Source organism: Dromiciops gliroides, chromosome 1, assembly GCF_019393635.1.
Source record: "Dromiciops gliroides isolate mDroGli1 chromosome 1, mDroGli1.pri, whole genome shotgun sequence".
NCBI lineage: Eukaryota > Metazoa > Chordata > Mammalia > Microbiotheria > Microbiotheriidae > Dromiciops > Dromiciops gliroides.
In genome coordinates, this window is record NC_057861.1 from 2,652,840 (window position 1) to 2,679,485 (window position 26,646).

The following is a 26,646-nucleotide window of genomic DNA, read 5'->3' on the forward strand; positions in this document are numbered from 1 at the left end:
CTAGCCCCGCCCCACCCGGCCCGCGGCTGCTCGCGGCTCCCGGCTTGCGGCTCGCGGCTCGCGGCTCGCGCTGTGGGTCAGGGGTGAGGAGCGGGCGGCGGCGACGTCACCAGCCTCCAAGATGGCGCCGGGCGGGCGGCCGTGAGCGGGCGCGGAGCGGGGCGCGGGGCGCGGGGCGCGGGCGGAGGCGGCGCGGGCCGAGGCCGAGGGGGCCGAGGCGGCGGGACCAGGCCGGGCCGGGCCGGGCGAGGGAGCCGCCGCCGCCGCCGCGCGCGGCCGCCGGCGGGACCGATGCACACGAGGTAAGGAACGGGGGCTCCTCGGGGCGGGCGCGAGCAGGGGCGGGGGCGCGCGGGGGGGAGGGCGCGCGTAGGGCGGGCGCGCGCCGCGGGGCGTGTGGCTAGCGCGCACGCGCGTGTGTGCGGGGTGGGGGGCGTTAGCGCGAGGGACCCGACCCGGGGGGTGTGTCCGGACCCACGCGCTCCCCGCGGGGCCGCCCCCCCCTGGCCCCGGGGCCTGGGGGAGCGCTGGGGACCCCCGGCCCGTCCGGCCCGGCCCGTCCTTCGTGCCCCTGGTCCGGGCTTTGTTCGCGCCCGCGGGCGGCGGGCAGCGAGCAGGAGGAGGGGCGGGGGGGGAGGAGGAGGAGGGAGGGGTCGGGGTGCCCACCTCACAAAGGGCCCAGGCCGGCCGGAGCCCCCCGCCCGGCCCGCTCGGCCCGGCCCGGGCCTTTGTGGCTTTTGTGGGGCGGCCGAGCCTGACAGCCCGGGGGGTGGCCCCGCGCCGACCCCCGACGCCCGCCTGGCAGGATGAGGGATGACGGGGTGGGGGGTGGGGCCGACGCCGAGGGGCCCCGGGGGTCTCGGCCGCCCGCGTCCTGCCCGTCTGGCCCCGGCTGGTTCCTCTTCTCCCCGCGGGGGGTGGGGGAGGAGCGCCGCTGGCCCGGGGGGGGGGCTGGGGGGGGCGGGCGTCCGCCGGTCCCGGGGGCCAGCCGGGCACCGCTCGGGGGGCACGAGCCCGCGGGGCTCGGGGGCTTTCCGCGCCACCCCCACCCCCCAGTGCGCTGGGATGGAGCGATCCTCGCCAGGCACATCTGGAAAGGGGTGTGACCCTCTGCCACGGGCTGGGGGAAGGGGGCAAGCCTTAGCCCGAGGCGTCCGGGGTGGGTGGAGGCTCGGGCTCGGCCCCTTCTTTCCCACCTCCCCGTGCGCACCCTTAGGCGAGAGCCGGCAGACCCCCGGGCTCCTCCGCCGGAGCCGCCGCACGCCGAGCCCGGAGCGCGGGAGCAGGTTTGACACGGGCTCCAGTGGGGAGGGGGGCGCTCGGGGCCGGAGAGTTGGGGTCCGGGGGCTCTCGGATGCTTTGGAGTCGGTCCTCCTGGGAGCCTTTGTCCCCTTCCCTTCTCTCCTCTCTCCTGTCCCTTCCTTCTCTCTTCCCTCGCTCCTTTCCTCTCTCCTTCCCCTCCCCTCCCTTCTCTTCCCCTCTCTCCTTCCCCTCCCCTCCCCTGCCTTTCCCTGCTCTCTTTCCTTCTCCCTTCCCTTCCTCCGCCTTGTCCTGTTCTGCTTTGCCAAGGACAAATGCGGTGCCTGCCGGGGAGCCCCCTCGGAGGGGCCAAGCCCAGCAGCAGATGTTTGGAGCACATTTGCAATGCAGGCTTTACTTAGCTCTGGCTGGGGGAGAGTCGTCGGGATTCTGCGGAGGGCACCGGATTCCTGGAATGGCCCGGGAAGATCCCTGGAGAGGCCCCGGGATTGGGGATTGGGGCTGGGGGCTGGGGGGTGGGGGTGCCCGGCTGCCCTCCACCCGGGAGTTTTCCCCTTGCCTGGCGCTGGGGGCGAGGCGAGGATGGCTGAGGAGCCCGGCGCCCCCAGGGAGGCCTTTCTAGTCCCGCACAATTGAATTTATTAGTTGTAAAAACCTGGGCTGTGTGTGGGCAGAGGGAGCCTGGTGGAGCCCGCCCCCGCCCCCGCCGCCCCAGGCTGTGGCCCCCGGCCCCTGCCGCTTCCTGCGGGAGCAGTTTCTGGGACTTGGCAGACAGGCCCCGCGTCTGCCCAGCTCCTGCCCGCGGTGGTTTAGCTGCCAGTCGTTAGGACGTCTCCGAGCGATTCCTGAAAAGAGCATTGGCTCGGCGGCCGGCCCCGGCCGGGGAAGGAGGCCTGAGGGAGCCGCCGCTCCGGGCGCTTCTGTACCTGTTCCCGGACAGGTGGCCAGGATCCTGTGCCCTTCTCCTGGGGCTTGGCCAGCGGCCCAGCCCTCACCACGGCTGCAGCCCTGGATTAATCCCCACATCGTGTTTTCTTTCTGGAGATCGGGTTTCTCATTTTGTTAATAGGCACAAGCTCCTATGCGCTTGAAGTCAGCTGTTGTGGAGTGGCAACAACAGGCATTCTGCATTATTGAGATGACAGGCCTCCTGCCTTCCTCGGGCCCTTCTTGTCTGCCAGGGAGGGAAAGAGCCAGGAGGAAGGGCGGGCGGCCAGGCAGGCGAGCCTCATCATGAGATGAGAGCTGTGTGGGTAGGGAGTCCTGGAGAGGAAAGGCTAAAGTCCAGTTTACCCTAGGCCCCAGGGCTCTGCCCTTCTCCCAGGCCCACAGGGCTCAGAACCCAGCCATAGCTGGCTGGGGGAGGGGGGCCTGAGTGGCGACTGCCTCCCTGCACCCCCCCCCCCCACACACAGCCGGGTGGTCCTTGGGGTGGGGTGGCCCCATCTGGCCTCAGATGGTGAGGAAGCAGGAGGAGATAACAGGGTCCCCCAGGAAGGGCAGTGGCTGGGTGCTGCCCAGCTGTGGTCCGATTGGAGAGGCCTCTCAGGCATTCCGGAATGAGGACGACTGCCCTCCCCCCCAGTCCCACCAAGATGGGACTCTGCTTTTGTTTGGGAGGGGGCCTAGTGTGAGGCCTGACTTTGCCTCCCCCACCCAGCAAGGTTCCTTCCTTGAGTTTGGAGAGATGGCTGCTGGGCCTCAGCTGAGTGCAGGGAGATGAGGTTGGCCACTGGGGGGTGGGGGGGGCAGCTCCTGCTGTTTGTTCCTCTTCCCGGGGCTTTATCCTAGATTAAAGATAGAAGACCATAGAAACTGAGGCTCCTGGGAGTTAAGGGACTGGTTCCGAGGTCATCCCTGAGGTGGTAGGAATTAGATAGTCCAATGGAAGTCATTGGACTTCAGACCTTGTGACCTTTCTACTGTACAGGGCTGCTAGCAGCGAGGGACTCTGGGGCCAGGGGCGCCTGAGAAAGGGGCTCCAGATCAGGGCTTCCTAACTTTTTTTTTTTTAAGTGAGGCAATTGGGGTTAAGTGACTTGCCCAGGGTCACGCAGCTAGTAAGTGTTAAGTGTCTGAGGCCCAATTTGAACTCAGGTACTCCTGACTCCAGGGCCGATGCTGTATCCACTGCGCCACCTAGCTGCCCCTTCCTAACTTATTTTATGCCATGGACTCTTGGGAGGCCAGTCTGGCAAGCCCTAGGGATGGCCCCCTTCTCAGAATCGGGGCTCATTGGCCGCGCATCCATTCATAATGGAAGGAAGGCTCAACCCCCCCCCCCCCCATATCAGAGTTCACAGACTCTTTGAAATCTATCCATGGACTCCTTGAGGTTAGAGTTAGGAACCAAAAATGAAGGGCTAGGGAGGGGTGCGGTCAGGATTTGCTGGCCTGGGTAAACCTAACCTTCTGTTTTCTGGGGGGAGGGGGGGCGGGAACCAGTCAGGTTAAGAAGCCTAGACCTAGAGAATGGTGAATTCTTTTCCATTCCTAGATGTGTCTATGAGCATTTTTTTTTAAAGTGAGGCAATTGGGGTTAAGTGACTTGCTCAGGGTCACACAGCTAGTAAGTGTTAAGTGTCTGAGGCTAGATTTGAACTCTGGTCCTCCTGAATCCAGGGCTGGTGCTCTATCCACTTCACCACCCAGCTGCCCCCATTTGAGCATTTATTAAGTGCCTATGCAATACATCAAGTACTGTGCTAACTCCTGGGATGGAGAGGAGGGCTCCCAGGCCCTTGGGGAAGGCCCAAGCTAGACACAAACGTGACTGAGACAGATGAAGTTGGGGATCTTGAGTGAGAAGGCAGGTGGGACCTGGCATTCATTAAGGGGGATTCCCAAAAGGCTTCTTGGAGAGGTGAGGAGCCAGGGAGAGGATGGGTCCTATGGGGTTAAGACGGGACGGCCTGGCTTCTTTGCAAGCTCTGCTCCTCGTTTTCCCCATCTGTAAACTGAATTTCTCCAGCTCCTTTAAAGGAGGCTTACAAGGAAGGCATTTGCTCCCAGAGAGCTGGAGGAGTGAGATTTGGGTTGCTGGAGGGCTGAGGGGACCCCCCTCTTGGGAGGGGGAGAGGTCGTGCCAATACATTTCTGGTTTCTGAAGGCCTGGCTGCTCTCTACTGAAGCAGGTGCTTTTGGTCTCCAAAGTTCAGGGCCAGAAGGGTCTTTCTTAGACACTCTCCTTGGTTAAAAAAAAGGGTTTCACTTGCTGTGTTCTGTGGGCACGGCACCCATGGTTTCCTTCCCCCTTCCCCTTTGCTGAGAGCTGTCCCTTAAAACTACAAAAAAGAGGAGAGAAGAAAGACAGCAGCAGGCAGCCCGTGCACGGGGTGGGCAGCTTGGCATAGACTGGCAGCCCAGATCTGTTGGAGATGCCCAGGGCAAGGGCGATGGGGCCTGCTTGGTCTCGTATCATTGCCCGGGATGCTTTCTTTTGGTGGTTGACCTCCTTGCGCCTCTCTGAGGCCCAGACCATGTGGCCACTTTGGCTTCCTGATCCCAGGTTGCTTTGCAAAATGGATCCAACTCCGCTCCTAGAGATGAGGAAACAAAAGCAGGCCCAGAGGTGGCCTGGGGGGCAGAAGGATTTGAACCCAGGCCTTGACTCCAGATCCATGTCTGTGTGTCTTTTTGGCCCAGAGGTTCTGAAGGTGGGGAGAGTTGCTGAGGCAGACTGAGGCCTGCTAGGACAACAGACTCCTAACGGAGCCAAGGAAAGGTGGAATTGGCCGCCTCTCCTCTTGTTGGGGGTGCGAGCGCAGGCGAGGGCTGCCTGTGTGTGTGCTCGCGGGCGCGTGCCTGCTTGTCAAAGACGACCATAGAGAAGCCTGCTAGCCTGCTTCTTTCTGGGAGAGGGCCTAGCCGCCAGGAGACCCCCCCACCCCCCCACCCCCCAGGGCCTGAGCTGCCTCCAGGCACGGTCTGCTGATGGAAGTGGAGGGATAGTAGGAGCTGTTTGTGCAAACTTGCCTCCTGCAGCCCTGAGCTGCCCCTTCCTGGAAGTGTGAGGAGCCGCCACTCCCTGATAGCTGGGAGGAGGGGTGTCCACCGGCTTGGAAAGCTTGACTTTCCCTTGACTGCTTCTCCCAGCTCCCCTGCCTTTGGTTTGGGCTCAGAAGACCTGCGTTTGTTCTGGGAGGGGGGGGGGGTCTTCATAGACTCCGGGCCTCCATTTGACCATAAATGGGCACACCTGTTCCTCTCAGTAACCCCCAGTACCCGACTCGGCAGGTAGATCGCTAAGGTGAATTGTCTGTGTTGGGCTGGGAATTGCACCCAAGTCTGGTTTTCAGAGTCCAACCCCTCTCCTGCTGATCCTCTGGAAAGAGATGTCCCCCATCCATGAGAGGCGACCATCCTGGGTGTGGGGGATGTGGGGGCTCGGGCCAACAAGCCAAGCTGTCGATCATTGAGCCCCTCACTGCGAAAGGGAGGTTCTTGGAAATGAGGCTGGAGCAGATGGAGGGGCCCAGGGCACTGGGGCCACAGGGAGCCAGTGCCTCACAGGCCGGGCCCTTAGGAAAGACCAGACAGAGGTGGTGGTCATGTGAGCAGCAGACACACCTGGGGCTGACTGGGTGGGGGCAGGGCGGACCAGGACCAGAGCCTCTGGGCCTTCTGGGGGGCCAGGAAGTTTGGGGAGGAGATAATCACTGTCACTTCAGTGGCTTGCAGGGTACAGAAGACTTGCCTCGCCACCACCAAGCGACTGTGGTCAGAAAAGTGATGATTATCCCCTCTTATCCAATAGAAACCGACTCTGAGGAGGGATGGGACCTAACCACTGCCCCACAGCCTTGGGGGGAACAGGGAGCTGACATCTCCCCCCCAGCTCCAGCCAGTGCTCTTTCCTGTGTCCTGCTCATGGGCCTGTCCCATGGGGATCAGCCCCCTTGTTTCAGGCTTGGCCCTTGCCCCGAAGGGGCTTTCTGGGCACTCGGGCTTGTACGCCACTGTGCCAAGCCTTGTGGACCTACGGTAGGGGTGGGGGGAGAGGTAAGATAGAGGCAGTAGCCCCTGAGGCGAAAGCGCCAGTCTTAGAAGGGTCACAGCACCTGGAAGAGCTCTTTCACTGCCAGGCTGGAGCCTAGCTTCTGAAACTGTGGGTCATGACCCCCTATGGGGTCGCGTAACTCAGTGTGGGGGTCGTGAAGAGTTTGGCAGCAGTAAAAGGTTATGCATCCCTGTTTTATATACCTATAGAGTTGGGGTCATGTACAGATTTCTTGAGTGAAAAGGGGTCGCCAGTGGGAAAAGTTGAAGAAGCCCTGAGCTAGACTGCCCGGCTGTGGGGTTAGGCCTTGTCCTGCCTTCCTGGCTTCTACCCATTCACCTCTACTGCTCTCGCTTTCCCCTGTCTTCCACCTTCACCAGACTCCTTCCTCAGGAGGTCACACTGGAGAGGAAAGGCACTGGCGGGTGGAGGGGAGGGCTGAGGCCTCTTCCAGGCTCAGGCTGGGGCTGGAGTGGGCCCCTCCTATCCCTGAGTGGAACTCCAGGGCTCCCATGAAATTCTTACCCTCTTATGGGAACTGCTCCAGCTGTGACTGCCCTTTCCAAAGCTCCCAGAGTCCAGGGGTGATGCTCAGGACCGCTACCAGGCAGGACCAGTGCCACCCTTGTTGGCAGCTCTGGAAGCAGGAGAGGCATCAGGTGGGGGCCTCACTTAAGCGGCTGCTTGCCCAGAGATGGAGACCCCAAGGAAAGAGGCAGCAGCCCACTGAGTCACTGTCCTCTAAAAACCCCTGAGGTCTTTTCCGTGAACTTGCCTCCCCTTCGCCTTGTACTTGGGCAGGTGTTTATCCCTGCTGCACTTCAGTCATGGGGTGAGACTGTTGAAGTACTTGATCAGAGGAGCCAGGACTTTATAAGTGACAAAGCAGCAGCCGCTCCAGGCCAGGGTTTCTCCTTCCTCTCCCCCCACACCAGAGCTGTGGAGACGGGCTCTAAGGAGCCAGGACTCAAGGCCTGGTGCCCCCTGCCTTTCTGGACTCTCAGACCAGGTATCTGTGAAAGTGACTTTGTCCAAGCTGGCTCTGGTGATCTGGTGGCGGCACAGCCCAAGGGAATGGGGAGGAGAGATCTGCGGCCCTCAGTTTTCATTTGAGTCAGGTGGGCAGCCAGCCATTGGTGTGAGAATGAGATCCTGGACTCTCTGGATGACTTGCCTTGAGCCCTTTCCTTCTTTATAAGAGGAGTTCTAAATCTATTTCTCTGGTCCCTGGGATAGAGATTTTGTTTAACTTTTAAAATCACTTTTTTTTTCCTCTCCCATCTCTCCTCATGGCATGGGGGACAGGACACACACAAAAGCCTTTGTGTCGATCAGAGCATTTCAGTGTTTCATGGTTTTTTGTTTTTAGTGTTGTTACTGTGAAGTGGTTCTCCTCCTGTCCCTCTGCATCAGTTCTTTTTTTTTTTTTAAGTGAGGCAATGGGGGTTAAGTGACTTGCCCAGGGTCACACAGCTAGCAAGTATCAAGTGTCTGAGGCTGGATTTGAACTCAGGTACTCCTGAATCCAGGACTGGTGTTTTATCCACTGCGCCACCTAGCTGCCCCTCTGCATCAGTTCTTCCAAGTTCTTCCAAGGTTTCTCTGAAACTTTCACTTCATCATTTCTTAGAGCCCAGTGGTCTGCCTCCCCAGGTGTCGGGCGCCACCCTAGTCTCTGCCACCATAGAGATTCTTGTCCGTGGGGGCTTTTCTCTCTTTGGTCTCTGGGACCTTGGGGCCATCTCAGTGTCCACAGAGCATGCAGTATTTGACTTTCTTTCCCCTGGTATATTCCATATTGGTAGATGAATCATCTGTAGATGTCGGGTGTGGGCAGCTCTGAAGAATTTTGGGCCTGGGTCTGGGAAGCCCAGGATTGCATTCCTCCCCTCAGTTGCCTTACCTACAGAAGGGGGGGCGGTCACCCCCTCTTCCCCCTCAGGTTTGTAGCGAGGCCCAAATAAACCGAGAAATAGACCAGAAGCCTTTGGGAAAGTTTCACCTGGGGCATGTCCCTGTCTGTGATAAGGGCCCGGGCTCCCTGCTTAGCTCAGCTCCCCCAGTTTTGTTCTTTGACCGTTGCTGTTGAAGAGGACCACAACATCAGGCCGATGTCATGACGTGCACTGAATTGGACTGAAGGGAGGGAGGCTCTGCGAGGTCCCCAGCCTCACTCCTCCAGAGCCATCTGGGGCCGGTGGCAAGATAGGCATCAAGACAACTGGAGATGGCCCTGGATATCTGAGGCACTTTGGTTAAGTGACTTGTCCAGGGTCACACAGCTAGCGTCTGAGGTGAGATCTTCTTGACTCCAGAGACAGTGCTCTGTCCACTGTGCCCCAGTTGCCCTGTCTGCTCCCTAGAGCTTTTCTTTGAAGACCACCCTGGCTGGGCTGTCTGCTGGGCCGCATGCACGCCTCCGTGGCCCTCTTTCTGTGGCCCCTGCTGCTTCTCTTGGGACATCTCTGTCTGTGGCGTGGCCTCCTTGGATCTCTGACACAGGGTCTGCTGAAGAAAACCATGCTGTGGGGCCTTGGGGAGGCGCTCAGGGCCCCAGCTAACAGCCAGGAGGCACACTCAGTTCATGTCTAGCTTATGCTTCCCCCACCCCCTTGAGACAAGTGGGGCCACTGATTTCAGAGGAGGGATCAAGGCCCAGGGAAGGGGCCTCTCTAGCCAGAGAGTGTCCTGTTTGCTGAGCTGAGTTTTCTGGGTCCCTCCAGCCCAGGCCCACGAGGCTGCCTCTGGGGGACGCTGGTGGCCCAGGGCTGAGACCTTGGACTTGGTTTGGGACTCTTCTCTGGGGCAGTCAGGCCGGTCCCCTCCACTGGGGCTGGCAGTCATCAGGGTGCCAGTTCCCATGTCACATCCTTCTCAGCCAGCTGCTTCCTTGTCTGCCCCACTCTGCCCCTCCCATCGTCCTCAGCATGGCTTTGCTGCCCTTGGGAAGTTTTCTCTTGTCACTAAACTCTGGCTGGGTAGGCCTCTCCTCCCCCCTTTCTGGGTGGGGGGCAAACAGGAGTAACCTGCGCTGCTGATTGACTGGGCCCGGGAAGTTTCGTTCTCCAGTTTGGCTATTTGGGGAGCAGCCCTCCTGCCTCAGGCTCAGTTCTCCCCCATCTGCCCATCTTTTCTCCAAGCTGCTTGGCTTCCAATGTCCTCAGCCACCAGCCTCCGGATCAGACCTGGCCGCCCTTCAATCTCCCGGAGCAGGAGGAAGCCAGGACTGGGGTGTGCTAGGCACTAGTGCCCTGCCCTTCTCCCTGGAAGCCAGCTGGCCCCTCGCCCACCAAGATGGGGCTGCTGGGCTGCCTCGGCTGGTTTCTTGGGTCCCAGGGGAGCCCCAGGGCTCGTCCCCAGGGCTCCTAGAAGGTCTTGGGAAGCTGCCATCAGAAGGCCTGGGGAACCATCCCCAGTTACTGGGAGGATCTCTGGTCCACAGTTCTTATTCAGTCAACAAACCTTTACCAAGTGTGGGCCCAGCACCAGCCCTGCCTGCCCTCAGGGAGCTCACAGTCTGATGAGAGATGGTGTGCAGATGACTGTCCATTCAGGGTCTTCCCTCTGCTGGGCACTGCCTTGGGGTGGGACTCTCTAGGGCTTCCACCATCCAATTCCTGTGGCTCTTGCTCCTTGCTTGGCAGGGAGGGGAAGGCCCAGGGGAGCTTTTGGAGTCAAGGGGGTAGGTGGGGTTCCTCTGCCTGCCTGCACTGCCCAGTGTTTGGTTCAAGATGGCCCTGCTTTCTGGGCATCTGCTCCGAAAACCCGCTCTGGTACCTCCTCCACACAGACACCGCAAGGTGGCAAAGGAAGGGGTGGGGAGCCACCTACATTGGACATGGCCTGCTCAGTGGCTGAGGGGCTGGTGGAGTTATGGCTACATAACCTTAGATCTTGCTTCTCCTTCATTCTTCAAACATTCTAGCTCTGCCCTGTGTTAGCAGTAAGACCTTGGACTAGTCACTTCCCCTAGTTAGCCTCATTTACATGTATGATTCAAGGGTAAGGCCAATTGAGTTCAAATTCTGTGAATTAATGGGACTTTGTAATTGATTGGGTGAGAGTATTAAGGCAGAAGAAGAGTTCCCCTGTGGACCTGGGAGATGAAGTGAAGTCTTGCCAGGCCTTTCTGAAATCATCCTGCTTGTCATAGACACAGTTTGTTCAGCCATTCCCCAAAACGTGGGCATCCCTCTGGTGTCCAATTCTCAGCCACCACAAAAAGAGCTGCTGGAATATTTTTATACAAATGGGTCTTTCTCTCTTGGGGAACGTCTGGGATATAGATCAAACAGGGGTAGGCACAGCTTGATAGCCCTCTGGTGCCGCCTTCTGGATTCGTGGTTTTTGATAGGCGCCTGCTGTGGCAGCTTCCTGTTTCCCAGTGTGGTTCTGGTGCCCGTTCAGGTCCGACTCTTCCTGATCATGGGACCATTGCATGTGGGCCTGAAGTCTGTCCAGGTTCATGGCTGTTGTTTTCATGACGCTCTGTCTCCATCTTATCTTCTGCCAGCCCCTTCTTTTGCTTTCAGTCTCTCTCAGCATCAGGGGCTTTTTCAGTGAGTCCCATCTTCTCATGTGGCCAGAGGATTTCAGTTTCAGCCTCAGTGTTTGCCCTTCCAGTGAATAGCCTGAGTTACTTTAAGTATGGGCTGATTGGATCTCTTTGCTCAGGGGCCTCACGTCTCCTCCGGGGCCACTGTGTGAAAGTGTCGGCTCAGTGGGGCAGCTCTCCCAGCTTTCCGTTGCTACTGGACACACCCTGGCCTGCCCTTCACAGGTCTCTCGACAGGGTGATGGCTGCTTGGGCAGAGCTGGCATCCTTCATTTCATCCTGCAGTTGCCCAAGAATTATAAATCTGCTATGATCTCGGCGGTTTTGATGGTGAGCTTCCAGCCGGCTTAGCTGCAGTTTTGCCCTGACCCAGGGGCTTCCTGATCCTTGACACTTTCTGCCATCTGATGATACACTGCCTGCATGGCTGAGATCGGTGCTGTTTCTCCCTTAATTGTGCCTTTTTTCTGGCCTTAATTCTGGCTTTTGCTTCAGCCAGCCCAGTGCATACATAGTTGGGAAAGGCATAGAGTTGGGAAAGGCGCTCTGGGCCCAGGCTTGGCTCCAGTGAGGCCTTGTGAGCTTTGCTCTGCTGCTATTCAGGGTCTCCTCCAGGTGTTCTTAGGGCTTGCCCCTCTCACTGTGCTCTAGTCCTGCCCTGCCAGGCACTAATCTTGTGGGCCTCTGAGGTAGCAGGGCTTCATCTTGTCTCCATGCCCTGTACCATTCTAGCACTTGGAACCAGGAGCCCTGGCTTAAACCCTTCACTCTAACTTAGTGGTTGGGTGACTGTGGGTAAATCATTTCCTTCTGAGCCTTTGTTTTCTCATCTGCACAGTGGGGTAGAACACTAGCACTGCAGACTGCCTGGGAGGCTTGTAAACCTACCTGAAAATATCGCAGACCGTGGGACTCTTTGCAGGCTTTATTGGGCAGTATGGCCCAGGAATTAGCCACCAGGCTCAGCTTCCCCCTCACAGGCCAGGAGATAAGTGGCTGCTCTGCTCAGCCCCTCAGGGCACCCCTTCTGGACCCAGGGGGACCTAGCGGCGCCCATTCCCTGCCCAGAGCAGCTTCTGGGTCTCAGGTTCATACTCTCTCTCAGGGTTTGGCCCTTACTAGCTTTCCGGCTGACCCTTTGCCCCCAAGGGAAACAGGGATGGACAGTGGAACTCATTGGTGGCATTTAGAGATTGTATAGCACAATCCTTTTGTTCTGTAGAAACTGAAGGGAAACTGAGGCTCAGAGAAAGGGGTCTGCCAGAGCTCTCCTGCCCTGCTGGGACCACTCTGCTCCAGATAGAGGTGCTCAGGGCTCACTGGGAGTGCTTCTGTGGGGTTGTGGGAGCTGCACCGGGCTTGCAGTCAGGGGAGACTGGCCTCTTGCTGTCCTGAGCTGTGAGGTAGATCCTCATTCTCATCTGCCTGTGGTCTCTTCCTCACAGGGCTGGGTGAGGAAAAGGTGAAGGAGCTGTGCATGTTTCTCCATAAGAAAAGACTTGGACATGGGAGCCCTTCAGGTGTTGGAAGAGAGCTCGAATGCGTTCTTGGCTCGCAAGCAGAACCAGGAACCGCGCGGGCGAGTTGTGGGGAGGCAGGTTTGAGCTTGACATAGGAGAAACGTGGGAGTGGGATGGGCGGCCTCGAGTCGGGAGTTTGGCCCCTCGGAGGAGATGGCTGTCCCGGCACGGCTCGGCTCAGGAGGTGCCTCCACGGGCTCCCCACCTCTGTCTGGAGTTCGGTGAGACCCCACATGGATGGGCTAGGGCTGTGCTCACAACCTGGCTCAGCCTCTCACTAACTCTGGCCTTTTGAAGGATCCCTTTCTGTAAATGAAAGGGTTGTCTGGACCACCCAGCCCGTACTAGGGTGTGACAGCTATTGAAACACAGGATGGTGGGCTCGGCATCTCCTCGGTGACTTGGTTGTGTTGGACAGTTAAAGGAGAGGAGGGAAGGGGTGGCGGCGGGCTGGAGTTGGTGAGACCTTGGAAAGCGGACCTGACACCTCCCCCTACCCCGTCCGGCTGGCTTCCGGATGCCCACCTGCAGTCCCAGTGGTGACCATCGTCGGGATGGTGGCAGTGACTGTGCCACCCTGTGCCATCCCTGAGCAAGCCTCCCCTTAGCGAGCCTCCTTTGGGGATGAAGCCTGATGCTTTCCAGGAGGAAAGCTGGGAAGACAGCCAAGGAGGGGCTGGCTGCCTGCCAGGCCTCAGGCTAGCCTCTGGGGCTGTGCCCATGCAGATGAACAGTGGCACCTGGGCATGGGCCCAGGGAGGGTGGGGAGGTCAAGGAGGGCGGCAGTGATGTTCCGTGTCGGCACCTTGGCCCAGCCCCAGCTCCCACTTCCACGGCTCCAGGTTCAGGGGGGGCCTGAATTGAGCCCCTTCCCCCTCAGGCCCTCAGAAATCTATTTCTCTCACATGTTTGCTGGAAGGGGAGACGCAGCAGCTTGTGAATCCTGGTCAGCTGTGACTGGTGGCTCCTTGGGGACTCCTTTCCAGGTCGGAGCTGCCTTGGCACAGCCAGGGGACCCCCGGGGACGCCAGAAACACTTAGCCATGCATGCCTACAGATGGTGAGTGGAGGGCTTTGCTCTCCTGTTCCCCTCACAGTGGCCAGAGCCCTGAGGGAGTCTCCTGCTCTGGTGCCTTGGGCAAGGGAGACCTTTCTTCTGAGCCCCTCTTTGCCCCTTTTTCTCCAGATGGTGGGCACGGAGATGGCCTGGCATGCCTGTCACCCTCAGGGAGGATGGATGGGCAAGCAATCTGCAGTCGGCACCGTTGGGTGTCCTATTCCTGCTTAGAATCCCAGTGGGCTTCTGTGAGCTGTGCGACTCCCGGCCGCCAGTCTCTGACCGATTAAGTGACCTGGGCCCCCGGGGTGTAAGGAGAACGGACGCTCCAACCTGCCAAGGATGTTTGGGGGGCACAAGGCATGGCAGAGCCATGAGTGTACTTGGGGCTCAGGAGCGCTGTGGAAAGCTGTGTCAAAGTTAGCCCCTGGGGGGCTGGGGGGGGCAGTTGTGAGTGCCTCATGGCTGGTGACCCAGCTGGCCACGGATCGGAGCTGCTCCTGCTCAGGGCTGGGAATCTGAGGAGAGTGGCTCCTCTACAGAGCAGGAAGCAGGGAGGAATGTGTGTGGGGGGGGCATTTATCAGTATTTGAGAGCCATAGCTACCACACCCCCACCTGCACCCACTTGTTTGTCCTGAAGCTCCAGGCTCTTGGCCCTTCCACTTTCTATGCTTTGTCATGGCCCCTCGGACGGGATGGAGCAGCTGGACCGGGCAGATGGCTTCTGCCAGACTGAGGGCCACGGGGCTGCATTCAGCTTGGGGAGCACTGGGGACAAATGACCTCGGCTCCAGAGTCTCTGAGCTCTGAATTCTCTGATCCAGAGCCTGGCAGTCCAGCAGCCACGCCCTCTTTGAGAATCCCAGCCATGCTTGGAGACTGGGCTGCAGGCTCACCCTGCCTGGCTCCCACTTGGGGATGGGAGGGGCTCCACTGACTCTTGAGAGGTGTGGGGGGGGTGTCTCTGTGCCTCAGTCTTCCCTGTCCATAAAATTGGAGGTAATGGTATTGTCTGCCTAGTCTTGTCGCGGGCCCGTGTAATGCTAGCTCATGCTCTGAGGAAGCTTGGGGGAGAATAGTGATGTGACTTGTGGGGTTTGTTCTCACAAGTCTTGGGCTGGACTGGTTCTTAGAAAGTTGGAGAGCTCACCTCATTTCCCAGGCCCCCAGTGCTGATCCTCTGGACGCCATTTCAGAGGGAGCCTGCTGCTTTCTGCCCTGGTCTTGCCCGGCCTGGACTTGGGCTCTCCTTTGTGAACATGGCATGTTGGAGAGCTGCTGAAGCTACCTTGTCTGCTGGCTGACTTGGGGGCAAGGAGGGATGTGGAAGGAGCATTTGAGGTGGAGAAGGGGATCCGCTGAGGACAGGCTGTGCCAAGGCCAGGAGCCCCCATCACTGAAAGCCTTGCACTCATCTGAGGCTCTGGAATTCTGTCCATCTGGCTTGATGGGTCCCTTGGAAGCCTTCCTTCTTGCCCTTGGCAGATGGTAGGAGATGGAAGGGACCAGCTTTTGGATACCCCAGATGTGCCCCATTCCTACTCGGACTGTCCCCCGACACTGGTCGTGTGCTTGACTGGGAGGCCCTAGGAGGAGCCGTTAGGAGAGCTTCCCCAGGAGGCGGGGTGGCTGGCTGCTCTTGACTTTAATGAGGCCACAGTATGGTTGGCTGTAGAGAATCGGGTGGGCTCAGCCTGGCGCCCTCTGCCCCCAGCTAGTGTGAGATCAGCTCTTAGCAGCTGGGATCCTTGGTGCCCCAGAGATCCTTCTTTCTTTCTAGCCTCCACCCTTCCCCAAGCAGATCAGGAATTCTACTACCAGGAGGGAGTGCCCTTGGCAGCCGGGCTGCCCAACGTGTAGCGACATAACCTACCTTTGAGGGAGTGAGCACCTGCCTGCCAGGTAGGGTGCTTGGAGGGCCCAGGTGAAGGGCCCATGCTGGTCATGTGCTGGGGAAAGGGAAGATGAGAAGTGATTGCTCAGGACTCCTGCAAGGGGGGAGGGGGGGAGGAGGAGGAAGAGAGAGAAGAGTCCCTCCTGTTGGGTGTCATCACTTGGTTTTGGTTTATGGGTCTGCAGCCTCCCGGTCACAGCGATGGGCAATAGTGCGGATGCCGAGACCCTCCATCTGACTTCTCTGTGTCTGTCCCTGTGCCTTCCCTAACTGCCAAGTCTTAGAACCCTCTGTTGCCTTGCATGCGTGGCTCATGCCACCTTCAGCAGGCATCCCTTGCAGTCTGGGCCACCCGGCTAAATTCCGTCTCCTCTGCATAACTCTCATTTACCCCATTAGACTGTAAGTTCTTGGAGGACGGGGCAGTTTTTGCGTTCTTGGCACGTAGGGCACACAGTAAGCACTTAATAAGTGCGTAGAAGTTCATTTGGACAGGATTGTGACAGCTGGATTGGAGAGAGGGGAGAATGGAGGTAGGAAGGTGAGGGAGGGAGTCATCGTGATGCTGTTGGCCTGGAGGAATGTGGAGTCTCATCTGGGACTGCCGCTGTGTGGCACCTTGTCTTCCCTGCCTGGAATCACTCCAGCCAGGTCTTGACACTTTTCAACTGGGATCAACAGGGCACCAGGATGCCAGCCCCTCGAGAGACCCCCTCCCAGTTTAGCAGGCAGGGGCTGGGCCAGGTGTTGGTGGGGAGGTGAGAATGTGCCACTACCCTCACTTCATTTAAACTGGGAGGACTATTTTAAGGATTTCCCAAGGGCAGGGTGGAGCCCTTGGTGCCCTCCAAGCCTGGCACTGTACACTCACACATGGCTGACAGTTCCAGTACAGTCGCTGCCAAGTCGAGGCGTGTGTGCCAGGGCTGGTGCCGCTGTATTTAATAGCATTCAAATCTCTAGTGGTTTACAGTGTGCCACTCTCTGAGGGGTAGAGTCCAGTTGGGCAGCCAAGTGTGCTAAGGGACGGAGGCCTCGGGGCAGGGCCCAGCCGTGCTCCTGGGCTCCCTTCTGGTGGTCTGAGGGTGGGGAACCAAGAGAAGGGAGGGACATGGGGGTCTGCCTGAAGAGGCTCACTGTTCTTGCTGGCTTTGATAAGAGCTGAGGCCCTCCCGGCCCAGGGAGGCCCTTTGCTGTTCATTCCAGGGTCTTAAGCACTTGGTACTGGCTCTCTGATGCTTTTATCAAACATGCAGTGGGTTATAGCACCCCAGAAGGTCTCTGGGGCACATCAAAGAACATTCTCCTTGAGAAACTAAACTAAAGGACAGACACACCTAAAGAGATAAGTGGCACTGAATGGAGACTGAGCTAGCTCTGGGACCCCCACCCTTCATTCCAGTCTCCCCCACCCCTGGGGAGATAAGATTAGGTGTTGGCTGCTGCCTTTGTGGTGGGAGGAGGAGAGAGATGGCTTGAGAGATCCACAGCCACCCCTCACCCAACTCCCCCAGCCACCACCAGTGGGGGAGGGTCCTCCCTCAATAGGGGAACTTTCCACAGTCAGATGATCACTCCCATCAGCCCTCTATAAAAGTATCTGCCTGAGGAGATTGGTATCTCAGAGCCACACTCTGTGCCATGCCTTCTCCTCATGAGAAGTCCAAGGACTTCTCTCTTGATTTCCCTTCCCCAGCCTGGATTTGTGTGCAAGAGGGTGTAATTCTTTTTTTTGTTTGTTTTTTTGTTTTGTTTTGTTTTGGTTTTTTAGTGAGGCAATTGGGGTTAAGTGACTTGCCCAGGGTCACACAGCTCTAGTAAGTGTTAAGTGTCTGAGGCCGGATTTGAACTCAGGTACTCCTGACTCCAGGGCCGGTGCTCTATCCACTTTGCCACCTAGCTGCCCCGGTGTAATTCTTTAAAGAGGAATTCCGAAGGACCCCAAACCCCTCACCATTCCCCCACTATACCTCCACTGCCAGGTAGTAGTTGGGGTGACTTGGCTAACCGCCCTCCTCCGCCATTCCTGTCTTGGCCAACCTTGCTATGTCTCCCGGCTGCCAGAGAGGCTTCTCGGGACTGGGCAGACTTTGAAGGCCTGGCCTTGAATTCTAGCTCTCCCCCATGGACCAGAGGGGCTGTGGGTCTCCCCCCAGCCTCACCTTCCTGGTCTGTAACATGGAGGTAATATCTGTGGAGAGGTCTTTAGGACCCAGGGCTGGCTGGATTAGGGGGAAGAGGAGGGTGGGAATGGCTCCTCTGGGCTAGCCTGAGGGAGAAGTTGGAAAAGGAAGGCTCCCAAGGTATGTGGGGGACACTTGGTAGAGGGCAGCTGCCATGGTCTAGGAACGAGTATGAGGTGCCAGGCCCTGTGCTAAGAGCTTTCTGATTTCTCATTTGGTCTTCGAGACAGCCCTGAGAGCTGGGTTCTGCTCCTCCTATTTACAGATGAGGTTTTCGGGGTTTCCCAGGGTCCCATAGCCAGTAAGTGTCTGCAGCTGGCTTTAAACTCAGCTTTCCTTGACTCCGGGCCCTGGGCCACCTGGGTAGGAGGTGGGGGAGCAGATGAGGAAAGAAGAGTGATAGAAAAATGCCAAGCGTGATGAAGGAAGTTACCTGGGAACAGAGGGCTTAGACCCTCAGGAGTGAGTGGAGGTGGCTTGGGCCGGGGGTGGGGGGCTTCCTGGGAATCCTTTAGTGCCCTGAAGCTCTTGGAGGCAGGGGCTGTGTGGGGTGCTGGCCAGGGCCCCAGCTGACCAGCAGAAAGTCCTCAGGGCCTCTGAACCCACTGAGCTGGTCTGTCTGGCCTTCCCCAGGGTCTGGGGCCTGTTGGGGGAGGGGAGCAACTGCCTTCAGCTCCCAGACCACTGGGAGAGCTGGCAGGCTGGGGCCTAGGCCTCCCTGGCCCCAGGCACCCCGGGTCTGGTCACATTCCTGAAGGCGTGGGGGGGAGGGGCAGGGCGGCTGCCTCCCCTGCTTGGGATCTGGACTGGGGGTTCCCCCTCACCTCTGGCCCCAGCTGTGTTGTCTAGGAGCCCAGCCCACCCAGGCCCTGGGGAATGGTGGGAAGGGTTGGCTGGGGGAGGGGGGTAGTCCTTGCCAAGCTCTCCCATTGCCTTTTGTTATACAGATGCAGCCCAGCTGCCCCTGGGAGATGCTGGGGAGCCTGGGTGGAGCCAAGCGAGGCCAGGAAGCCACCTCTGGGCCAGGCTTTCCAGGTTTCTTAGCCGGTGGTTGGGGACAGTGGGCTGGGTCAGGGGACCCCTTCTTGGGGAAAGAACCCCAGTTTGGGCCTTTGGAGGCCTGGGCAGAAGCCGCAAACTCAAGGTGGGGAGAGCCCTTTGTGGCCCATGGAGCCCAGGGTGGCGCGCACCCCCCCCCCCCATGCAGGCCACTCCCATTCCCAGCTGGGCTTCGAGGGCCTCCCATCCCTGGGCTGGAGCAGGGAGCCACCTGAGCACCCCCAACCGCCAGCCTTCTTCCCTCCTGTGCTCACTGCCTCTGTGCCGACTGGCAGGGTGACCCTGTGCTTCTTCTCTCCAGGTAACCAGACTTTGATGCTTCAGCTGAGAGACCGCACCCTGCAGGCGGCCGCTGCTCGCTCGCATGGTTTCTGAGCCCCAAGCTCTCGGTAGGCTGGGCCCTGGTTCGTGGGAGCTGGGCTGGGGGTGGGGGTATCTCCAGGCTGCTGCCGGGGCCTGTTTCTCTGGTGTTTGAAGCACTGGCTGTGACTGTCCTATGGAGTGTGGTCCGTGAGCTGAAGGGCTCGGACTGAGACCCCGCTGGGGTTACCTCTAAGTGTGGAGCAGTGCCCTTCTGCCCATTTTATAGATGAGGAAACAGGCTTGCCTGTGGTCACACAGCTCCTTGTCCTCTGTTCTGACCACTGTATGTCTAGCTGGGTGCTGGAGAAGAGGGAGATGCTCCCACTTCCCAGGCTGTCATGGGCCTGGGGCCCAGGGGAGGTGGCATTGCAGAGCCCCACCGGGGAGGGGCAAAGCACAGAGTCTGGGTCTCAGGACAGGAAGACAGATGTGGTCCGGACTGTGTTACGTGGGGCTTTCCTGACATGAGAAGTGGGGGAAATGACACATTTCAGGCACCACCCTTAGCTGGGCCAGGCCTGGCCTTTGAGGGTGATTCAGCCCATCTTCCAGTCTCCACTTGGAGATGCCCTGGGCTCACTGGAGGCCAGACTGTGGCAGATGCTAATGAGCTGGGAAGGTTCTGAGGATTGCCTGGCCAGAAGAGGGACTGGTTCTGGGCACAGCAGCCATCGGCACAGGGAGATGGGCTGCTTCTCCTCCCTGGGCATCAAAGCAAATCATTGTTGATTCCTCCTTGTGTCCAGGGAGCTGAGATGTGCCCTTGTCACTATTTTTTTCTTCTTTTTTAAGTGACTTGCCCAGGGTCACACAGCTAGTAGGTGTCAAGTGTCGGAGGCCAAATTTGAATTCAGGTCCTCCTGACTTGTCCCATCATAGCATCCCTTGGTCTTCTGAGCTGTTAGGGCAGAGGGTGTGGCCCCGGCTGTTGCTGTTCACTGGGCTTGAGCAGGCCAGTGGAGGGCATGGGTCATTCCTCTCTGAGGGAGCCTCCACAGCCATGGAGCTGGGGCCTAGTAGCTTCTGCTCTAGGACAAGGAATGATCCCATGGACCTGGGCCAGTGCTAGCTGAAAGCTTCCCTCTGGGCAAGCCAGGAAAGAGGGGGGGGGGGGGCGGCCAGCCAAAGCAAAGGCCTGGAGGTGGGAAAGCCCCAGGCTTGGGGCCCCACTGGAAGCCATTCCTCCAGGAGCTGTCACATCCAGCTTAAGGCTGCCTTTGTTCTCCGGGGCGGCCTGGTTCTGACCTGGGCTCCCACCCCTGACCCACTTCCCTCGTATCCCAGGGCCAGGGCAGGAGCCCCCTTCCGTCATGGGCTTGTCCTTCCCTCCTTCTTTTTGGCCTCGATGCAGGGCGAGCCACAGAGGCCGCTCTGGCCCTGCCAAGCAGCCCGTAAGGCCTCAGCTCTGAGACCGCTGAGCCTTTCCTCGGAGGACCCTGGATGCTTCCAGCATCGCTTCCCCTGCCCGACGTTGTATGGTCTATGACACCTTCAGAAACCAAAGTGTTGGTGCATTTATTACTTAATGGCATCAATTAGTCCATGCCCGCCTGTCTGGCAAGGCTGGGCGGGCCCTGCTGGGCTGGGCAGCAGCCGCTTTTCCTAGAAAGGGCCCCGCAGGGCGAGAAGCAGTGCTCATTTGGCAGAGGGCCCTTGAGCCCTGGCACAGCCAGGGAAGCGGGTGCTGGGCCCTGGCCTCATTGTTGGCCCCTGCAAAGCTGGGAGGCTGCCCTCAAGGAAGTGGGTGTGTCAGGGACTGGTCTGTGCTGGTCAGACATGTGCAAGGGTGGAGGCTGTGGCCCAGAAAGGCTTGTCCTTCCCTTGGTGGGAAGGATGTTGGAGGGCAGCACCGTGGGCGTGCCGGGGTTTGTGCTGGGAACGTATTTCTGAATGGGGGGCCTTGGCAGGGAGGGGCCGAGGCCTAAGCCGGCTTGGGACTTATGGGGCAGAAAGCTACGGTCCTTCGGGTGTTCCTTCTGGGGGCCCCTCGTGTGCCTGGGCTAACTTGGTGCCCCTCGTCTCCCCGTCTCCTCTCCTGCAGGTTGTTGGCTGGGACACGGGGCCTGCTGCCATGGAGTTGCCCAACCATGCCAAGCAGCTGCTTCTGCAGCTGAACCAACAGCGGGTCAAAGGGTTCCTGTGCGACGTCATCATTGTGGTGGAGAACGCGCTTTTCCGGGCCCACAAGAACGTCCTGGCGGCCAGCAGCATGTACTTCAAGTCTCTGGTGCTGCATGACAATCTGGTTCACCTGGACACGGACATGGTCAGCCCCACGGTTTTCCGCCAGGTCCTGGATTTCATCTACACGGGCAAGGTGCTCCCCACCGAGCAGCCCTCGGAGCCCAACTTCAGCACGCTGCTCACCGCCGCCAGCTACCTCCAGCTGCCTGAGCTGGCCGCTCTGTGCCGCCGCAAGCTCAAGCGAGCAGGGAAGCCCTTCGGCTCTGGCCGGGCCGCAGTGCCAGGGGTGGGCCGGCCGGCTCGCGGCCAGCGCCTGTCTACCGCCTCGGTCATCCAGGCGCGCTACCCCGCAGTGGCGGCGGAGAACCGCAAGGCCGCACATGCTCCCAAAGAACTCCCCCAGCCCAAGGGCTCTGATGAGGAGCTCTTCCTGGGGGGCCCTGGGCAGGAGAACACGCACCCCCTGAGCCGAATAAGCTGCAAGAATGGCGGTGACGGGGCCAGCTGTGGGGGCTCCAGTGGAACCAGTGGTGGCAGCGAGCAGGAGCTGGGCCTGGACCTCTCCAAGAAGAGCCCCCCCTTGCAGCCCCCGGTCCCCGGCCCCCTCCTCGGCCCCGATGATGTCGGCCAGCTCAGTGACAGCCAGCACGGCTCCCCTGCTCCGGCCTCTGCCAACAGTGCCTCTTACACGGAGCCGGGCGGCCCCCCGGAAGATCCCATGGAGGTGGAGGGAGCAGCACCCCCTGAGGAAAACCACTTGGGGCTGATGGAGGGACCCGGGGGCCAGCCCCGCAAGAGTCTCCGGCACCTGGCGCGGAAGAAGGAGTGGAACAAGACGGAGGCTGTGGCCTGCGCCTCCTTCGAGCGGAAGGAGGCCGGGGGCAAGAGCTGCTGCCCGGGGGAAGAGGATGAGCTGGAAGATGGGCTACCTAACGGCATCTTGGGGGTGGGCGGGGGGCCCTACGGGGAGCCACTGTACCCTTGCAAGGAGGAGCTGGAGAACGGCAAGGAGCTCAGTGAGGAGAGCGGGCAGAGTGAGGGCGAGGGCGGCGGTGGCCCCGCAGGGGCTGGCAGTGGTGCCAACTACGTGTACCGCCAGGAGGGCTTCGAGGCGGTGCCCTACGGGGACAACCTGTATGTCTGCATCCCCTGCGGCAAGGGCTTCCCCAGCTCTGAGCAGCTCAACGCCCACGTGGAGACCCACACCGAGGAAGAGCTCTTCATCAAGGAGGAGGCTGCTTACGGGGGCGGCCCCCCGCCCGAGGAGGAGGCCGAGGACCTGTCGGCCCCCAGCCCGGCTTATGCCAGCGAGCAGCGCCCCTTCAAGTGCTCAGCCTGCGACAAGAGTTACAAGGACCTGGCCACGCTGCGGCAACACGAGAAGACCCACTGGCTGACGCGGCCCTTTCCCTGCAACATCTGCGGCAAGATGTTCACCCAGCGTGGCACCATGACCCGTCACATGCGCAGCCACCTGGGCCTCAAGCCCTTTGCCTGCGAGGAGTGCGGCATGCGCTTCACACGCCAGTACCGGCTCACGGAGCACATGCGCGTACACTCTGGCGAGAAGCCCTACGAGTGTCACCTGTGTGGCGGGAAGTTCACCCAGCAGCGGAACCTCATCAGCCACCTGCGCATGCACACCTCCCCCTCCTAGGAGCCAAAGAGGCCCCGGGGGCCGGCCACAGCGCCCAGGCCGGCCGCCCACCCCTCCACACCCCAGAGCTTTAACTGACAATGCATACCAAGAGAAGCAGAGGGAGCCAGGGCCGGGCAGGGGACCCCGACCCTGTTCTCTTTGTTTTGGCATTTGGTCTACCTCCACCCCTCTACTCTGAGGGACAACCTCCAGCCCCCCCAGACCGCGGGGCTGGGCAGGCCGTCTTCTGGCTCCGGCCCAGCGGGCTTTCCTGAAGATTGGGGGGCACAGCTGGGCCTTTTTCCCATAGCCAGAGAACTCTGGAGCAAGCCCGGATCCCCCCTGGGGGGGTGCGTGCATCTGTGTGTGTGTGTGTGTGTGTGTGTGTGTGTGTGTGTGTGTGTGTGTGTGTGTGTACGTATGTGTGCGTGCTGTCCCAGCTGTGTATGTGGAACAGATGCCAGGGGAGCTGGGGCTGTCAGGCTTGCCCTTGTCCCTCCCCCATGGCAGTCAGGGTTACCCCAGATACTTGATACTTCCCTCCCTCCCTCCAAGGGCTCTCTGTCCTGTCCCACTTCCCCTCAGCCTGTTGGCTCCTTTGATTCTCCCCCCCCCCCCCAACCCCCAGGCTAAATCTGTTTCCCACTGCCCCTGCCCTGCTTTCTTGGCATTGGGGCCTGAATGTAATCGGGGCAGCCGGCCTCCCCCCCACCAGTGTGGAACCCTAACCTGTCGGCCTCCAGTGCACTCACTCCGCCCCTGCCTGGTTTTCTGTATTTCCTGTGACTTTCTTTGTTTTGAGGTACGCGTTTTGTTGAGACGCCCCGTGCCCTTCATCTGGAAGGGCCTAGGCAGGCCGTGGGGGCAGGACTGAGTTACGTGTCTGTAGGTACTTTTAAGTGTGTGTGTGTGTGTGTGTGTGTGTGTGTGTGTGTGTACACACATGTGGACAGATGGTTCGATTCTTTCCTCACTGAACAGGGAGTCTGATCTGAGACTTCTGATTTTTTTCTACCTCTTAAATTCATGCGAACAATAAGACGGTGAGTGGCACACGAGGCCCGAGCCTGGGATCCTTTGGTTTTTGCCCGTGCCCTGTGGCTCTCCGGGACCCAGGGCAGAGCTTGGCCAAAGATGCCTGAGAGGCATGTTGGGGAGGGGGGGTGCATGTGTGCCGAGCGTGTCTCAGGGAGCCATGTGGCCATAATCCAACCCACGCTCACCCGTGTGCTGACTGTGTGAGGTGCTGCCCTGGAGCAGCCTCTAGCCAGAGTGAGGCCACAAGTTCTCTCTGAGCAAGCGTGTGTGCGGGTGCGTGCGTGAGTGTGCGCAGGGCCGGGTGTGCTGAGTGGAGTTCAGGTCGGGGGTGGGGTGCTGGAGGAGGGAGAGGGGCCCCACTCTACAACCTCCCCACGGTCCCCCGCACACTGGGACAGGAACAGACCCAGAGTAGCCGGGGGTGGGGTGGCAGGGGGTGCAGACGGCTGACCCAAACCAAAGTGTTTCCATGTCTTCCCGGGGTTGGGGGGGGTGGACATATTGCAGAGCACGCCCCGTAGCCTCCCCCCACAAAGGGACAAGGCCTCAGGCAGGGAGCCCAGCCAGGATCAGGCCAGAGCTTGGCCAGGGCACCCTGTCCTCCCAGGCTCTCGTTAATTTGTTGTTGTTTTATATTAAGTTCAGACCAAAAAGTTCTTGAGTCTCTGCCCCCATCTCCCTTTTGAGAGACGACCCTTCAGCTGAAACGCCTGAGCTTGGAGAGCAGGGAGGTCCCCTCCCCTCCCCCCGCCCCCGCCACCAGGCCACTCCTTCAGCACTTACTTAACCACACGACACAAAGTCTGTACTGCCGAGGACCTGGTCGGAGCATCTCCAACCTGGCTCCAGCCAGCCCTGGGCGCTCGCCTGACGCAGAGGACCGGGGACAAGCAGGCGACTGAGCCTCCGAACTTCAGGGACGGGCGGCGCCGCCCGACACTCAATGACATTTGTACGACCTAGTATTGTATCCAACCTTAGTGTTGTATCGGAACCTTTTCTGTATTTTAAATGAGAAAGCAGAAGAACACTAGTTTCATATTTAAGATTTTAAGGGTGGGGGTGGGGGGCGAACACTTCTGTTTTGTTTTGTAACTTCATGTCATGGTGTGTGTGTGTGTGTGTGAGCGTGTGAGATTGCAAGAGAGCACGCGAGTGCGCGTGTGAGTGCATGTGGAGACGATGAGCCTCATGGGGAACGCAGGCAAGAGAGCAGAGTGAGGAGTTCTGGGTTGGCTGAGGGGGACCCTCGGCCTTGCTCACTCCCAAAGGTCTTCGGAGAAACAGGAAACAGGAACACAGACGGCAGGCTTGGGGGGACAAGGGAAAGAAGCTCGTACCCAAAATCACAAACCTCTTTTTTAAACCAAAGCACATTTAAATGGCTCACGAAAGAAGACTAATATATTTATCTCATTGTTTACATAAACTCTTACAGTTACAGACCTCAGCAGAAGGACCAGTTCCAATGCATCCCAGTTTTTCCACTCCCAGCCCCCGGGGGATTTGCCTCCTGCCCCCAGCAGTTGACAGGAATCTTCTTTGCTGGGTGGCATGAGGTCCTCCGGGCAGCGCCAGCCCGGCTGGCACCAAAGAGCCGCGACCAGTCCTGGCCGGCCGGTCAAGACTGGCCGCAGGATCCCGAGTTTGGGCTTGGCACAGGGATGGGGGACCCAGGGTGGACCAATATCAGGTGGGGGGGGGGCTGCTTAGGGCTCCAGCCCCCCTCCCCCCTCGCCAAAGAGTGGAGCTTGTGTGGGTGGGCCTGGGCTGCGCTGGGTCCTGGCCCTTCTCTCAAAGATGGTGCAGACACTCTTTCACAGTGTTCTTTTTGTATCAATCTGTATGTGCAGTGATGAATGTATTTATTTCTCAGACTCGGGCACACTGGCCACTACCCCCTGTGCCCTTCCGGCCAGCTCGGGCTGCAAGAGCAGCTCTTTCCGGATCGCAAAAAATAACAGGACAGACGAACTGAAATCCAGAAAGAACAACCTCAAGAGACTTGCAGCATAGCCATGGGCCACAACCTAGAGAGACTGGCCAGAGCCTGGCCGCCGCGGCCACACCGATCAGCCTTGGTCTCACTGGATCTGTCCACAGGGACGCCGAACTTCTGCCATTGATTCCGGGGGTGGGGCCCTGTCCCACCTCGCTTTCGCTTGTCAGTATTTGCTACTTTGGTGCAGGAGTGCAGGCTGGCCTGGAGGGAGCTGGCTTGCAGTTACGTCCTTCCGTCCGTCCCTTGTCATCACACACATCCACACAGGTGCATGCCCGTGCATGTGTCCTGTGTTAGCAATAAGGTTCCTAAGCAGTTCAGTTCTCCAGGTGGCCAAAGAGGGAAGGCAGTGGAGGGGCGGGCAGGGCCCCCTGCCGCGCCCCCCCCCCACAAGCTTTTCTTTGCCCTCCCACTGAGACCAGGGGCCCTGACATCCCAGAATCAAGCTAGGGGCAGGAATTGTTAAGGCTAAAAATCAATGGCTCCTGATCCCAGGAGCTGGGGAATGGGGACGGATATGACTTCAGCCTCAATCTGACATTCCATGGAGGGGTGGGGGAGGAGAGGATTGGGAATGCCATCGTGACCCCCTCAGTCTCTTGCCAGTGGGGGGCAGGGGTACACTGGGAATGCTTTCCTCCTGCCCCCTGCTTTTCCACCAGGAGCCCCCTTTCCCCCAGCCTCACTATTTATTGCTGTAATTTATTGACCTCAGAAATGCTGCATCAGGACCTTGGCAGGGGGATTCTCCAGGGCTCCCCCACAGACACACTCAGTGGGGCCCCAGGGGGCCAGGTGCTGAGGGGAACCTCCCATGTCCGTCCCTGCCTGCTCAGTATTTAAGCCCTTGGGGCCTCGGGCTGTGTACTGACCCATTTCACAAATACCTCG

At 59.4% G+C, this 26,646-nt stretch overlaps 2 protein-coding genes across 2 annotated transcripts; one reads left to right on the forward strand and one right to left on the reverse strand.

The window, feature by feature from the left end:
• LOC122737401 (basic proline-rich protein-like) lies at positions 1-2,286 on the reverse strand. The gene is made up of 4 exons (XM_043979913.1): positions 1,916-2,286; positions 1,658-1,825; positions 1,197-1,298; positions 1-1,060 (listed from the first exon to the last, which is right to left on the reverse strand). The coding sequence occupies exons 1-4, from the start codon at positions 2,284-2,286 to the stop codon at positions 1-3; spliced, it is 1,701 nt and encodes a 566-aa protein (XP_043835848.1).
• HIC2 (HIC ZBTB transcriptional repressor 2) lies at positions 217-26,646 on the forward strand. Its single transcript, XM_043980626.1, has 4 exons — positions 217-302; positions 18,831-18,918; positions 20,934-23,600; positions 25,630-26,646. Exon 3 carries the CDS (start codon positions 20,964-20,966, stop codon positions 22,731-22,733), a length of 1,770 nt encoding a protein of 589 aa, XP_043836561.1. The 5' UTR covers positions 217-302; positions 18,831-18,918; positions 20,934-20,963; the 3' UTR covers positions 22,734-23,600; positions 25,630-26,646.

Coding starts and splice junctions, on each gene's coding strand:
- LOC122737401 (XM_043979913.1), bottom strand. CDS start 2,286: ATGTGGGGATTAATCCAGGGCTGCAGCCGTGGTGAGGGCTGGGCCGCT. Junction 1,826..1,915: donor TCTGCCCACACACAGCCCAG/GTTTTTACAACT, acceptor CCTCGCCCCCAG/CGCCAGGCAAGGGGAAAACT. Junction 1,061..1,196: donor CTAAGGGTGCGCACGGGGAG/GTGGGAAAGAAG, acceptor GCTCCATCCCAG/CGCACTGGGGGGTGGGGGTG.
- HIC2 (XM_043980626.1), top strand. CDS start 20,964: ATGGAGTTGCCCAACCATGCCAAGCAGCTGCTTCTGCAGCTGAACCAA.